The 15,413-nt window shown below is 42.8% G+C and overlaps 1 protein-coding gene across 4 annotated transcripts in view; it reads left to right on the forward strand.

Annotated features, from left to right (window-relative positions):
• The first annotated feature begins 278 nt into the window (after window positions 1–278).
• Ubc7 (ubiquitin conjugating enzyme 7) overlaps window positions 279–15,413 on the forward strand; it is a 48,341-nt gene continuing 33,206 nt past the window's right edge. Inside the window, exon 1 of one of the 4 annotated variants that reach the window (XM_067146835.2) lies at window positions 279–321. In XM_067146835.2, the coding sequence (XP_067002936.1) occupies window positions 294–321 (28 nt within the window). In that variant the 5' untranslated portion in view covers window positions 279–293. Of the gene's footprint in view, window positions 322–1,066; window positions 1,269–1,368; window positions 1,406–15,413 lie in introns of those variants that run through there. The other 3 variants (XM_067146837.2, XM_067146834.2, XM_067146836.2) reach the window with 3 other exon arrangements.

Consider the following 15,413-nt stretch of genomic DNA (forward strand, 5'->3'; position numbering starts at 1 on the left):
ACTCAGTGGGTTATCTTCTCAAGGTGGTCGTGTGCTGGTTTTTCTACTTGTGTCTCTTCCTCTCCTGTGGTAATTTTTGCCTGTTGTGCGGACGGTGTGTTTACATGTGAGTCTGGTGTATCAGCTGATCGTGTGTTCACCTCTGGAAAATCTGGGGTAAGTTGTGTTGATGTGAGAGGTATGCGCTGCGTCGGTAACTTCCCCGAGGCTGAAGTCAAGGTCGCCCAGGTTGGTTTGTCGGGTGTAGAAGGTGTTTGTACTGGTAAACGTCGCGTTGGGCACTCACTACGTTAATGGCCTATCTTACTGCAGCTGGCACAGGTTGGTGGTTGGTTATCATAACTTACTAAAGCCTTATTCCTGCTATGTCTACGTAGAAAGGGATATGTTTTTTAAGCATGATGCGTACTACACGAATACCATTGTGCACTTTATATCGAAAATTGGAACTCCACGTTTCATCACATACGGTACTGAAAATATAGTCCGGTGTGGCGCAAACCGTCTGAAATGTGTCCATGAGGTGTTTCGGTGGGCAGCTTAAATACTCTCACAAGTTTAATCCCTAGGCCGGCCGAATCAACAGTTATTTTGCTACGATAGCCATTGCTATGAACAAAATATTGCTCACCTGCATAGTTCTTGAGAAGGTGATCAACTGTCTCTTGCACTTAATGAAGACTTGTCGGGAAATTTCGTTGAGCTCTAATGTTTCGATGTTGGCTTAATCCACTTTCAAATTTTCAAAAATCCACTCGTGGATTTCGTAGGGGGCTGGTTTTGGAATATCTCGTTCTGTGAATGTGATGACGATTGTATTTTTCCTTCCGACTATCATCGTTCCGAAATGTCTTTAGTTACCTAAGCGTATAATACGCAAAACACTTAAAACAAACAGGCTCACTGTACGGCTCCACACTTGTGCACACTTGCTCGAGATACGTGTTGCTCGTGCTAAGGCTAAAGCGGAACTGATACTCCTTCGCAAAGAGCATCGGTAGCTTCTATCATAAATTAGACGTTTTTCAACTGTCCGCTTAATTTTGGACTTGGAAATACGCAAAATAATGGGCATTTTCAGGTAATTCAGAACAAACTTTCTGTAATCGTAATTTATGTTGGTATAAAGAAAACAGTGGGAAAGGATCGTGCTGAATGACAAGTCACTATCGTTACTGTGATGATATAAAACATAGTGACAAAACAGAAATCAGCTGTTGCCAAAATGGCAGGGTCAGCGCTGAGGCGATTAATGGCCGAGTATAAACGTAAGTGAATTAAAATCATCATCAGTACTTCGTTTCCTGGAATTTTCATAGTATCTTTGGAGAGATTGGCCAAGAATAAAGACATACCGCAGCAAGATATGAATTCCCTTCTGTTATGCCTTGCCATCCTTTATTAGGTTAGCTGCCATGCTCATTATAATGTGAAAGAAGCTGAATAGTTCCCCAGAATGTATAACCAATTATATTTATTTACAGTAAATAATGATGCCTTAATTTAAACACTAGTACCGTATGCGTTCCTTCTCCCAAGATTCTACAAATATATTTTAAGGGGGTGTATTTTCAGAGAGTAGTTGAGTTCCTTATCCCATTATTTCCCGTTATGCGAATTTTGATACCGAATCCAGAGGATAACAGTGATAATAATTTCTTTAGTTGTATAATTATAATGGTATCAACGAAGCTAATATCATTACTAAGGCAATACCGTTTAAAATATTGCCTTTAAATCGTACCAGCCAAAATAGGCCTACAATTAGAGCTACATATGTGATGATGTAAAGTAGCAAGTTGTTAAGTCACTATAGGTTCTAACTCAGTTCACTCTTTTTATCAGTTATTCACTAACATTAATTCTAACAACACTTTTTTGTTTTGTTTTGTTTTTCCTTTTTGTGGAATCCTAGTTCATGACTTAATGTGGATGGCCAGTATGTGTTTGCTTAATGATTCCTCTCGGTATTTTAATTTAGCAGACATAGGCGCTTGTATTATTTCAGTTTGTTTCCTGACAGAATTTTTTTTTTTCTTATTGAGAGGTCATTGTCCGATAAAGCATAGTCATTGTTTTTAATCAAGCACCTAATCCATTCCAAGAATATTTTTCCATACATTCATTTAAGTTTACTGCTTTTGTGAAGTTAGTGTAATGTTGGTGCATATTTAATTTTGCACATATAACTTACCGGTATGTCTGTTGGTTTTACAGCTACTCAGTATAATAATAATGCTACTTGCTTTACGTCCTATTAACTACTTTTACGGTTTTCGGAGACGCCGAGGTGCCGGAATTTTGTCCCGCAGGAGTTCTTTTATGTGCCAGCAAATCTACCGACACGAAGCTGACATATTTGAGCACCTTCAAATATCACCGGACTGAGCCAGGATTGAACCTGCCAAGTTGGGGTCAGAAGGCCAGCGCCTCAACCGTCTGAACCACTCAGCCCAGCAGCTGCTCATTATCATCAGTAGGCCTACTTGCAAGATCCTATGAGCTCTATTATGAATTGAGAGTACAAATTGTACCTCTTACAAGGCAGCACAGTTTAATGCTCAACGTGAGGGACAAATTGGTACCAGTATTAACATTGTCATATAACCATGCTTCAGATGACACGGGAAATACATTAGGAGTTGAATCTAAGCTTTACCCTTTTGCTCACAATCTGATGATTAGTGGTTGTTTTGTATTATATTTCCCATACTCTTAACATTATTATTATTTTCTGTTAGTCAATGCATGTGAGAGTTTTGAAATGAATAGTAACATTCCAGTGACACAGATTCTGTATAAAACTGTAGTTTATGTGGCTGTGATCTCAGTATCAATAGTAATGCAAAATTACAAGGTAGCTTTGCTTGCTTTCTTTGAGTCCTTGTGAAATTTTAAACAACTGGCCTATATTTGGGGTAAGATGAATGCTGTAACGATAACTAATGGCCATTGCATGACATGATTAAAAAAAAAGAATGTGCACAGATGAAGACCATACTCGACTCACTGGCATGGTTCTGGTAGTGGTATGAAATCATTTGACCTCAGTGTGTGTGTGTCATATCATTGTCATGGTGCTCTGGGTGCCGAGTGAGAGATTTTTTTTCTTTTCCCCTGCTTTCTTCCTTCCTTTCATGCCTCAGTGCTAAAACTGTGCAAGCCAGTTTCAGTGCAAGTTTTACCTTGGTCAAACTATAGCTGCCTTTTTGGACTAAAGACTTCTTTTTGAAGAACATGAGTTTATTATGGACTGAGGTATCATAGCAGGATAATCTACAGCTTTCCCATTAGGACAGTCTGTTGTTATGTAAAAGAACCCTAGTGACACTGTAGTTACATATGTTGAGTACTCATCCTGAAGGCTGCTTTGATCCTCAACAACTGCACCATCAGCTGTTATAGTTGGTCTAGGCGTCATTGAAGAGGGTATGAGGGAAATAAGAAGTGAGGTAGTTTTCTGTCACTTTCCTCACCAAGCCAGAAGTTGCTGTTGAAAATCAGTCTGCCAAACCTACTAAAATGCCAGCACCAACTGACCCTATAAGCTATGTTTTGACACCATTCATCACAGGAACTGGCTGTATAAGGTATAGCATTACTAGCATTGCTCATACCCCAGTCACTCATATTGTCAAAGTCGAGGATGGAACTGAGACAGGTCCGTGAAAGGAATATACTTGCTCTAGCCCAGAGGTGCTCATGCTGGATATTTCATCCTGCAGGCACACAGCCTTGTAAGTGGGCGGGCATGCGATGAGTGTGTTATTCAGCCACAATGATGTGGTTACATCACAGGCTGTGATGGTCAATGCCAGGCGAAGGCCTGCCAATCAGACTCAATCATTGCGGCAATACCCAAGTTCAGAATGGTGGCAGACACTAATGAAAGAGAAAGGGCCTTGCCAAACCTCTCTGCAGAGAGCCAATGGGAAGATTTTTTTTTCTAGCAGTGGACCATGAAAAATGCCTACTATTAGGGCAGTCTGTTACATCGAAAAGGCATAATGTAGAACACCGCTACAAAGCAAAACATGCTTATTTGCATGATACTGTTGTAGGGGATATTCAGATAAAAAATGGTTGAAGATAGATTTTAAATACTATTTTCCAAAACTCAACGAACAGGAAAGTTGCAAAACATGAGAACACTTTGCAAAATCAAACATAAAACTTTTGAATTATGTATTTCGTTTTACTGAATGGATAATAAAGATTTTACTTTTCACACCAGGCAAATGCCGGGGCTGTACCTTAATTAAGGCCACGGCGCTTCCTTCCCACTCCTAGGCCTTTCCTATTCTATCGTCGCCATAAGACCAATTTGTGTCGGTGCAACATAAAGCAAATTGTAAAAAAAAAAATTCGAACATGAATATTTGAAGAAAATATAGATTTTTCTTGCGATTATACTGTCTTCTTTGTGCTGTACTCCAAGCAACATTTTGTTGAAAATGGTGTGAGGAAAGCTTTTTACACCTCCTTTTGCTGTACCAAATGTGTTTGCTTTCTCGCTTCACTGTGATGTACGCTTAACATGTAAGCTGTCCGCAGTTACATCAAGTCTGCACAGTCACACTGGGCTAGCCTCAATGGGCACCCAGCTGAGCAGCCCTGCTCTAGCCCATACCAGACATAGTGCACTGTAAATGCTAGATCTCGCCAGCAAGGGCAGGCTCTTAAGTGTTGTTATTTGGGTCAGTTGGGTATGCAGCTCTCCATGACACTATCCTGTGCTAACCTTTTCATTTCTACATAACTACTACATCCTACATCTACTCTTATTCATGCCTCAAAAACTAACTGGAAATGTCCTGGATGTAATAGACAAGAAAAATGTTCCACCGATCAATACATTTATTATGAATGAATTATTGCACTAGTACCGGTTTCGGCCTATCTTGGCCATCATCAGCTAGCACACAAATTTACAGTCATTAGACAAAATTACAAAGATGTTACGTTAGAGCATCCGGATGTCTAATGAACACAACAAATCTCCAAACATATCGGTACACAACCTCCACAGCAACAACAAGAGCAGAACACAACAAATCTCCAAACATATCGGTACACAACCTCCACAGCAACAACAATAACAACCATACAACGTGCATAGACGAGAGAGGTGTCACCACCAACTGCTCTAAAATTAAACCCTATCTTGCTGTACATATAAATCTTACCTGACTACATCAACAGTTGAATTGCACAGTACTCAATTTTCAAATTTTAATGACAAGAGTTCTTATAACATACCAATACAAAGTATATCAGCCATAGAACATTCTCGATATTCACCTAATACAACTTAATCAACACAAGAACTACACGAGGATTGAAGAATGAATGCAACGCAACATGAACTCAAATTTTAATAGATGTTTTTAAAATATACCATGTTTTAATGTGTTTAATGTGCTATATTTTTTAGTGTCTTATGATGTGGCATATATATTTTAATGTGTTTATGTACTCATGTCCATGCTCAATCAATAGGTTTTAGTTTATTATAACCATCACCACTTTTAATCAGAGATATTTTAACGCAACGTACTGTAATATATTTTACTTCCATTTTTCATTAGACATCCGGATGCTCTAACGTAACATCTTTGTAATTTTGTCTAATGACTGTAAATTTGTGTGCTAGCTGATGATGGCCAAGATAGGCCGAAACCGGTACTAGTGCAATAATTCATTCACAATAAATGTATTGATTGGTGGAACATTTTTCTTGTCTATTACACTGAATCCAATCAATACGGAATATGAAACTTATAAATAATAATGTCCTGGATGTCATAAGATGTGTCCTATCATTCTATCTCTTCCTCTGCTTAAATTTTATCAAATCATTCTCCTCTCACCTGTTTGATTCAGTATCTCTTCATTCATGATTCAATCTGCCATCTCACCCTCAGCATTCTTCTGCGACACCATATTTCAAAAGCTACTGTTCTCTTTCTTTCTGAGCCAGTTATTGTCTACCAGGCAAGTTGGCCATGCGGTTAGGGGCGCGCGCAGCTGTGAGCTTGCATCCAGGAGGTAGTGGGTTCGAACCCCACTGTCGGCAGCCCTGAAGATGGTTTTCCGTGGTTTCCCATTTTCACTCAAGGCAAATGCTGGGGCTGTACCTTAATTAAGGCCACGGGCCGCTACCTTCCAACTCCTAGGCCATAAAACCTATCTGTGTCGATGCGACGTAAAGCCAGTTTTAAATGTCAGTCAGATCTAATATCTCTTGTGTTATCCACTGATTCTTACTTAATCTTGCCTTTCTTCCTACCTTTTCTTCGACAGGCCTATTGATCTCATTCTTCAGGACTGTCCACTCTTCTGTGTTTCTTTCAGCCTTTTCATTTATCTTTGTGCAACATATTCCTTGAAACAATCCCTCATTCTCCTTTCCTTCAACTTACCTAGATACTATCTCCTGGCATTTCTCCCTTCCTTCCCTCCTCCCTCCCTCGCTCCCTCGAACCAAGTATTAGCAAGGATTAAACTATGGTCGGTGCAAAATTCTATTAATCAACTTCCTCTTTCATTCCTTTGTTCCATTCCAAATTCTCTTACTACATTACCTTCTCTTCCTTGGACTACCACTGCATTCCAGTCTCTCATCACAATTAGATTCTTTTCTCCTTTTACATATTGTATTGATTCTTCTATCTTCGTATATTATTTGGATTTCTTCAATCATCTTCTGAACTTTTAGGCATATAGACCTGTACTATTGTGGTGGACATTGGCTTGGTGTCTGTCTCAACACAATAATTCATTCACTATGCTGGTCGTAGTAGCTTACCCGTTGCCCTATGTTTTTATTCATTATTAAACTAACTCCTGCATTTCCCTGTTTAATTTTGAGTTGATAACTCTGTTGTCACCTCACCAAAAATCCTGCCTTTTTTGCCAACGTAGTTCACTCATGCCAATTACATCTAACTTTAGTCTATCCATTTTCCTTTTCATATTCTCTAACCTACTACAATGATTTAAACATCTAACATTCCATGCTCTGACTTACAGAATATCAGTATTAGTCTTCCTGATGATTGACCCTTCTCGTGTAGTCCCCACCTGGAGATCCGATCTGAATGGGGACTGTTTTATCTCTGGAATATTGAGAGATATCTATCATAAGTGCATCATTCATTCATACAGAGAGAGCTGCATGACCTCATGAATTAGTTACGGCTGTTGTTTCCCATTGCTTTCAGCTGTGTAGCAGTATCAATGTAGCTAAGACATGTTAACTATTATCAGTCGATCATACAGACTGCTGCCCTTACAACTTCCAAAAGGCTGCTAACCCCTTTTCAACCATTTGCTAGTCTGGTCTCTCGACAGACCCCCTCTAGGGACATCATGACTTTGATGTTGGTGTGGGGGCTTGTGTGCTTGTTGATCCCGAGGGCTGTGCCAGCTCAGGGTTACCCATGCTGGATTGGCCTCGGTGTAGGGCCAGACTAACAGGGTGTCCCCCGAGTTGCCTGAGAGGTGTCTGTACTCTTTAAATTTCATAACTATTTGTACCCTTTTATTCTCACCTTCTTAAATTTCATTCCTCTTCCTGTCTAGCCAATCTCTCTGCCTTGGGTAGAATAAACGATAAGAATAGTTAGAATAGGTAGAATAGGTTAGTATGGAGGTTTTATCCTCCCCCAATCGCAAGGTTTGGGTCGTGGCGAGGTGATGCATGGCTACTGGGAGACTAGTTCTTAGCGGCCCACCCCAATCACAAGTTTCGGGTCGTGGCGAGATGATGCACGGCTATTGGGAGAGTAGTTCCTAGCGACCCACCTCCAGATACCGGGTGCTCTCTGGAGTATATAGCCTTGCCTTCGGTACGTCAGGGCTCTGCCGAAGGTCGACCTTTTATATCCCGGGTACTCATGGGACTATGGATGGTTTTTGAGTTTGGTTTTGATTCTTCGAAGGCTGCAGGCCTTAAAACTGTGCCCTTTAATTGTTCAGTTAGGAAACATAAACGTTTCAATCGTGTTGACCTGTCTAGTAAGGAAGTTTCTGAAGAGTGTCTGCCACGATTTCTGGTTGCGACCGGATTCGATGGACAGAGCTTTCTTCAAGAGAACCCGTTCCTGATAAGCAATGCTGTGGAAGGTCTTGTTGGTGAAGTAGATGAAATGAGGAAATTGCGGGATGGTAGCGTACTCATTAAACTAGTACACTTGTGCAGAGTAAAAAGTTATTGGAAGCCACAATGTTCGGACCAGTGCCAGTTAAGATTGAGAGTCACAAGTCCCTTAACTCCTGCAAAGGAGTTATCTTTCATTGGGACGGGATTAAGGCCTCCGATGATGACCTTATCCGGAACCTTGCTCGTAGAGGTGTGTCCGACGTTAAACGTCTTAAGAGGCGTGTCGGTGATAACCTCTACGACACGGGGGCTTTCATCGTAACTTTCAATCTTGAAAAATTGCCCGAACGTATTAAGGTATCCATGTACACACTCACTGTTCGACCATATTTTCCTTCTCCTATGAGGTGCTACAACTGCCAGCGTTTTGGCCACACCTCACCACGCTGCTAGGGATCAGCAATATGCAGGGCATGTGGAAAAGCGGCGTATGCCGGTGCGGAGTGCACACCACCACCAGTGTGTGTTAACTGCACTGGGGAGCACGCCCCTCGATCCAAGGAATGCCCTACATTTAAACAGGAGAAAAAGATCCAGGAGATTAAGACTCTGGATAAACTTTTTTATCCAGAGGAACGGAAGAAGTATAAATCAATGGCTCCTCCGGAATTCTCCATCTCCTTTGCAGAGAAGGCTGCTAGTGTACGCATAAATCATGTAAGTTTTGTACCCTCTGTCCCACCATCAACTCCGCAAACATCAAGTAATCAGCAAGTAAACGTCAAACCACAGGTTCAACAGACAGCAAGCACGTCATTGCCGAAGATGTCCGGGAAAAATTCTTCCCAGACACATTCGGCTGGGAAGTCCTCCCTCACAAGGGTGGGGGAAAAGACTTCCCCAACAAAGGCTGGAAAATCACCTTCCAGCCATCCTTCAACTGGCCCAAAAAAGGAGGAGAAAGGGAAGCCTAAATGCTCCCCTACACGTTTGGAGAAGAAACCTTCTCCGACGAGAACGGGGGTCCCAGGATCTCCAAAAAAGCCTGGCAAGTCATCTGCCAGCCCTCCTCCAAAGTGTTCGAAAACGGAGGGTAAGAGCGAGAGGCCCCATGTCCTCTTGTTCGATCTCTTTCTGGAAAACCTAGTTCTCCCAGGAAGAAGGCCCACTGTTCCCGATCAATGAGATCACCGTCCGCGGAGTGTCCAGTCACCGCGCCTCCTCCTCCTGAGGAGACGATGGAGGGGACTGAACCACTCATTATCGTGGATGATGACGACAATACCGACAAGAACGGTGGAAAATGGCAGGTAGTTGACAAAAAGAAGGGCAAGCAATTGTCCTAATTTCGCAACACTACCAATCCACACAATGGCACTATTGCAGTGGAACTGCAGTAGTTATCACTGTCGCCTAGCTGAGTTACGTCAATTGATATCTGTCTTTGCGGCCTCCATAGTCTGTCTACAGGAATCTCGTTTGAGACCTGGACACGACACGACTATGAGAAGATATCATCTTTATTTCAAAGACAGATTAGCTGTGGATGGCGCGGCAACTGGGGGCGTTTGTACCCTAGTTCGCTCCGACATCTTCAGCGAAGAAGTACCACTCCGTACTCAGCTAGATGCAGTTGAAGTTCGCATTCCGTTGCCATTAATGACAACGGTTCGCAACGTGTACATTCCACCGGATTACGACCTTGATATTCGTGCACTACAAGATTTGATCACTCAGTTGCCGCCTCCTTTCCTCATGCTGGAAGATGTGAACGCCCGTAACATACTATAGGGTTCTCCGTCTTCCTGTACTAGGGGGAGGATGCTCGAGTGAATGATCAACCTGTTTGATCTTTACGTGCTTAATACAGGGGAACCGACACATTTCAGCAGCGCACATGGTACATTCTCACACCTAGATGTCACTTTGTGCAGCCGTGTGCTAGTTCCCCTGCTACGGTGGCAAGTACATGACGACCTCTGTGATAGTGACCACTTCCCGATAATTCTATCTCTCTTGAATCAAAGACAGTCCGAAGTACCCAAGCGCTAGTTACTTCGGCGGGCAAATTGGCCAGAACTTTTGAAACGCGCAGTGATGGCTGATGATATGCTGGAGTCTGTTGACGATCACGTTTCTTCCATTACTACTAATAATAATGTTATTTGCTTTACGTTCCACTAACTACTTTTACGGTCTTCAGAGATGCCGAGGTGCCGGAATTTAGTCCCGCAGGAGTTCTTTTACGTGCCAGTAAATCTACCAACACGGGGCTGTCATATTTGAGCACCTTCATATACCACCGGACTGAGCCAGGATCGAACCTGCCAAGTTGGCGTTAGAAGGCCAGTGCCTTAACCGTCCGAGCCACTCAGCCCGGCTTCCATTACTACTGGAATTTTTGGCTGCTGCGGAAGAAACAATTCTTTCCTCATCCGGTATTTGTCGCCGGAAACAGGTCCCATGGTGGACCGGATGAAATTGCAGCGGCCATACGTGATCGCCGATGGGCTTTTAAGGATTATCGTCGGAATCCTACGGTGGCCAATCATATCACTTTTAAGCGTCTGTGCGCGAAGGCCCATTTTTTGATTCGAGAAAGTAAGAAAGCTACGTGTATGTGTCATCCATCACGGCACATACTCCGTCATCACAAGTGTGGACAAAACTCCGCCATATTGTGGGAGTACAGAATGTGCCCTCAGTACCCGGAATCTCCATTAATGGAGATATAGTTACGATTCCTTCCGTCATTACAGACCACATCGCGTCACATTTCGCAGATACGTCCAGCTCTAGGAGATACGACCTTGCATTTCTTCCAATTAAGTGCGAAGCAGAGGCACACCATCTCTCTTTTTCCTCTAGTGCTTCGCATCCCTACAATGTGCCCTTCACGGAGTGGGAGTTGCGGAGTGCACTTGCGCTATGCAGAGATATGGCTCCTGGACCAGACAAAATCCATAATCAAATGCTTCAAATGCTTAAGCATTTGAGTAACAGATGTCTCAAGCATATCCTCACCCTATTCAACAGAATATGGAGTGAGGGAGTGTTTCCATCTCAATGGCGTGAGGGAATTGTGATACCAATTCCCAAGCCAGGTAAAGATCCAAAACTTCTGGATAGTTATAGGCCAATATGCCTTACAAATGGCCTCTGTAAGCTATTTGAAAGGATGGTTAAATGACGTCTTGTGTGGGCCATGGAAAAGGAGGGTCTCTTGTCTAACTACCAGTGTGGTTTTCGCTCTCATCGGTCTGCCACTGATCATCTGGTCTAAATGGAGAGCGCCATTCAGGAGGTGCCGTGTTTTTTGACGTAGAGAAAGCTTACGATACTACTTGGTGATATGGGATTCTTTCCACACTACACCAGTGGGGATTTCGGGGAAATTTGCCAACGTTTATTGAGAACTTCGTGTCTCTCCATCTCTTTCGAGTCCGAGTAGGGAATGCATTTTCTCAATATTATGTTCAGGAAAATGGAGTACCTCAGGGACCGGTACTGAGTGTCACGCTGTTTGCAATCGCCATCAACGGCATAGTTGCCGCTGCTGGGCCCACAGTCGTTCCTTCGCTGTATGTAGATGACTTAGCTCTACATTACAGCTCCGGAAGGGTGGCGTTTGCTGAGAGACAGCTACAGCAAGCTATTAACCGAGTCGACTGATGGGCCCTGCAACACAGTTTTTGATTTTCAGCAGCGAAAACCTCTGTTGTACACTTCTGTTGATGTCGGCCTGTGCATCCCGAACCAGAGCTCCGCTTGCGAAACAGTGTCTTACCAGTGGTTGACACCTGCAGATTCCTGGGTCTTCATTTTGATAAGAAACTTACATGGCAGCCCCACATCCGTCAGTTGAAAGTTGCCTGCATGAAGAGACTTAACATGCTTAAGTTTCACAGCGGCACTTTGTGGGGGCTGACCGTGCGGTACTGCTACGATTTTACATGGCGACGGTCCTCTCCCGGATTGACTACGGAAGTGCGCCTTATGGTTCAAAATCTATGCTGAGCCTTTTAGACAGTATTCACCATAGTGGAGTAAAGCTGGCAACGGGTGCTTTCCGTACTAGCCCCATTCCCAGTCTACTCGCTGAAGCGGGAGTTCCACCTTTACGGATAAGGAGGCAGCAGTTACTCCTCACGTACACTGCCAAAATTCGTGAAATGCCGCTACATCCAAGCTATCAATGCATCTATCGTACCCAATACCACCAGCGGTGCCAAGACCGGCCGTATGCCACATGGCCGGTTGGGTTTCGGATTGATAGCTTGTGTCATGATTTGAATATTGATATCAGTGGTTGTCTTGAGCGAACTCTTAGCGAGGTACCTCCGTGGTTGGTTCTGCATCCGGATATACGTCTAGATCTGCTGCGTGGACCCAAGGTGAACACGGATTCCTCCGTTTATCGGAGGTATTTCCAGGACTTCGTTCACCAATGTCCGGCTGCGAGACCTATCTTGACGAATGGTTCTAAAATCGGAGATAATGTTGGTTGCTCTTTCGTCATTGATGATATGAGTATGAAGATCTCACTCCCTAAAGTATGTAGCACCGGGCGAGTTGGCCGTGCGCGTAGAGGCGCGCGGCTGTGAGCTTGCATCCGGGAGATAGTAGGTTCGAATCCCACTATCGGCAGCCCTGAAAATGGTTTTCTGTGGTTTCCCATTTTCACACCAGGCAAATGCTGGGGCTGTACCTTAATTAAGGCCACGGCCGCTCCCTTCCAACTCCTAGGCCTTTCCTGTCCCATCGTCGCCATAAGACCTATCTGTGTCGGTGCGACGTAAAGCCCATAGCAAAAAAAAAAAAAGTATGTAGCGTTTATACTGCAGAGCTTTATGCCATCGTAGAGGCTCTGCAGTTTGCACTGCGTGAAGAAAGAAGCCACTTTCTTATGTGCACCGATTCGTTAAGCTCTCTGCAGTCTATTGAAACCTGTTTCTCGCAACACCCACTGGTGCAGCAGATACATGACCTTCTAGCCAGGTTAAGGGATGATAGCACCAAAATCACTTTCGCGTGGCTTCCAAGCCACGTTGGGATTGCGGGAAACGAACTTGCGGATGAAGCTGCAAAGGAAGCTGTACTTTTACCTCCAAGACCAGTCAATGTACCTGCTAAGGATATTTGTTCTCAGCTACGTCAAACCATCTTGGCGTCCTGGGAATCGGAGTGGCTAGATATCCAAACTCCCAACAAGCTGAGAGCAATTAAGAAGACAACTACCGTATGGCAGTCCTCTTTCTGACCTTCACGGAGAGAGGCCATAGTATTGTGCAGGCTGAGGATAGGTCATTTACGATCCACGCACTCTTATCTCCTAAAGAGGGAAGACCCTCCAGTGTGTTCTTGTGGTGCCGACTTCACTGTGGCCCACATCGTCACAGAGTGCGCCAATCTCTCTGGCCTAAGGCGGAGCCTCGGCCTGCAGGAAACACTCGAACGCATACTAGCCGATGACGCGACTACTGCTGATCTCGTCATCCGCTTTATGTGCGACAGTGGACTTATCAAGGGTATATAAATTACAAGTGTACTGTTACTCAGGGAACGTACATTCCCTTTTGATACGTTAGTAATCCTTTCGGCCTAATTCTATAGTTGTTTTTTTGTTTTATTTTGTACTGCATTTCCAAATTCCTTTGTTGAATAAATAATTTTGTTTTATATTTTAAATTTCTTTTCCACTTATTTGTTCAGAGAGGATGATTACCTCGTTGCACTTCCTCTTAAAACAAAAATCACCACCACCACCACTCTCTCGACAGATACTAATCTGATATGCTTACACCTGCGGCTCCACTATCTGCTTCATTGTGATATTGTGATATACAAGCCTCACCACCATGGCAAGGTCACATGGTTCATAGGGTAGGACTGTAAGTGATGAGACAAAATTAATTTCTATGAATTGCCAAGTTGTTTTGTGTTTCACTGCTAGCTGACAGAATTTATTTTAAACCAAGTTCTTGCCTACATTAAAAGACCTGCATCAGGCAAGCCGAACATGTCCTCAGACACTGACGGCACTAACTGCCACATGATAAATAAATAAACTTACCTAAAAAATGTTCACTTTCCCTTAGGCTTCATTCTCCCCTTCATATTAGCTTAACCACTATGTTGGAAGATGTTCCCTACAAACCTCTCTTCTTTTACTCAAAGATACCACAAACATCTATTTATTTACGTGGCCACACATGTCTTAACTGATTTCTGTTCACTTGCTACACATACTATCCATCTGAGGCTACATTGTTATTTGTTGCTGTGTTCTATTCTCTTCATGCATGACCTAAAATGTCTATTTGGTAAAACTATATCGACTGTTTCCCAAATGAGAGGTTAAGAATCTAACGTGGCTCGGCTCACATGAGTCACAATGTGGTACATAAGGCTGCCAACTGAGGAACTTAGGTCAGGTTAGTGACAAGAACATGACAGAATATGAGATTTGTCTGGCTAGTGACAAAATCAATGGTCTGGAATGGTTAGGTACAGCTAGTGACAAGACCATTGGGCTGGGGGCGTGATCACCCAGGTTAGATAGAATAGTTACATCGCGAATACTGCAACTACATCCGGCACATACCATGACATGCCTCTTTCAAATTCTGCGGTTTCATTATTTTGTGGAATGTAGTAGCAGTGGGACACACATGATGTGGGCTCTGTTGGAGACAATAAGAACTGCCCTGCAGCTAATAGGAACACAGGAAACGACCGCATTTCAGAGATTAACAGAATGTTTGTTTTAATTTTTCTATATAAGCAAGGGGCAGGCTATTGGATTCCTGACAAGCATAAAGGAAGGATCCCTCCACTCAACTACTTTTGCTGTCATTTTATCATTTTTGCACGGTTTGCACCTTTATAAAAAATGCGAACGAGCTAGTAAAGTGTAACAATCTATTTACACTTTTTATTTCAGACAAGTCTTCAAATTATTTGCTTACAGAGCTAAAATGAGAAAATATTCAGCACATAATGATATTTGGAAAGACACAAAAGTGGTAGAAGATTATTTCGGGATACAATACAGGATACAAAGGAAAAAACTAGGATTAAAAAATAACAATGTCACTGGGTATATAAGAAAGACAAAGGATACTTAATAAAGGAATTTAATCAGTGGATGGCTAAAATGTTGAGAAATGAGTGAGAAAGGCTTATAAAGATAAAATTAAGGAAGCCCTTCTAATTGACTAAAGGTCACTTGTTTTATCCTGACTATTGGCACCACCATTGGCTGTACTTCTTTTCACTTAAAAAAAAGAATATTAGACTAAAGTAAAAG

Source organism: Anabrus simplex, chromosome 5 (genome assembly GCF_040414725.1).
Source record: "Anabrus simplex isolate iqAnaSimp1 chromosome 5, ASM4041472v1, whole genome shotgun sequence".
Classification (NCBI taxonomy): Eukaryota; Metazoa; Arthropoda; class Insecta; order Orthoptera; family Tettigoniidae; genus Anabrus; species Anabrus simplex.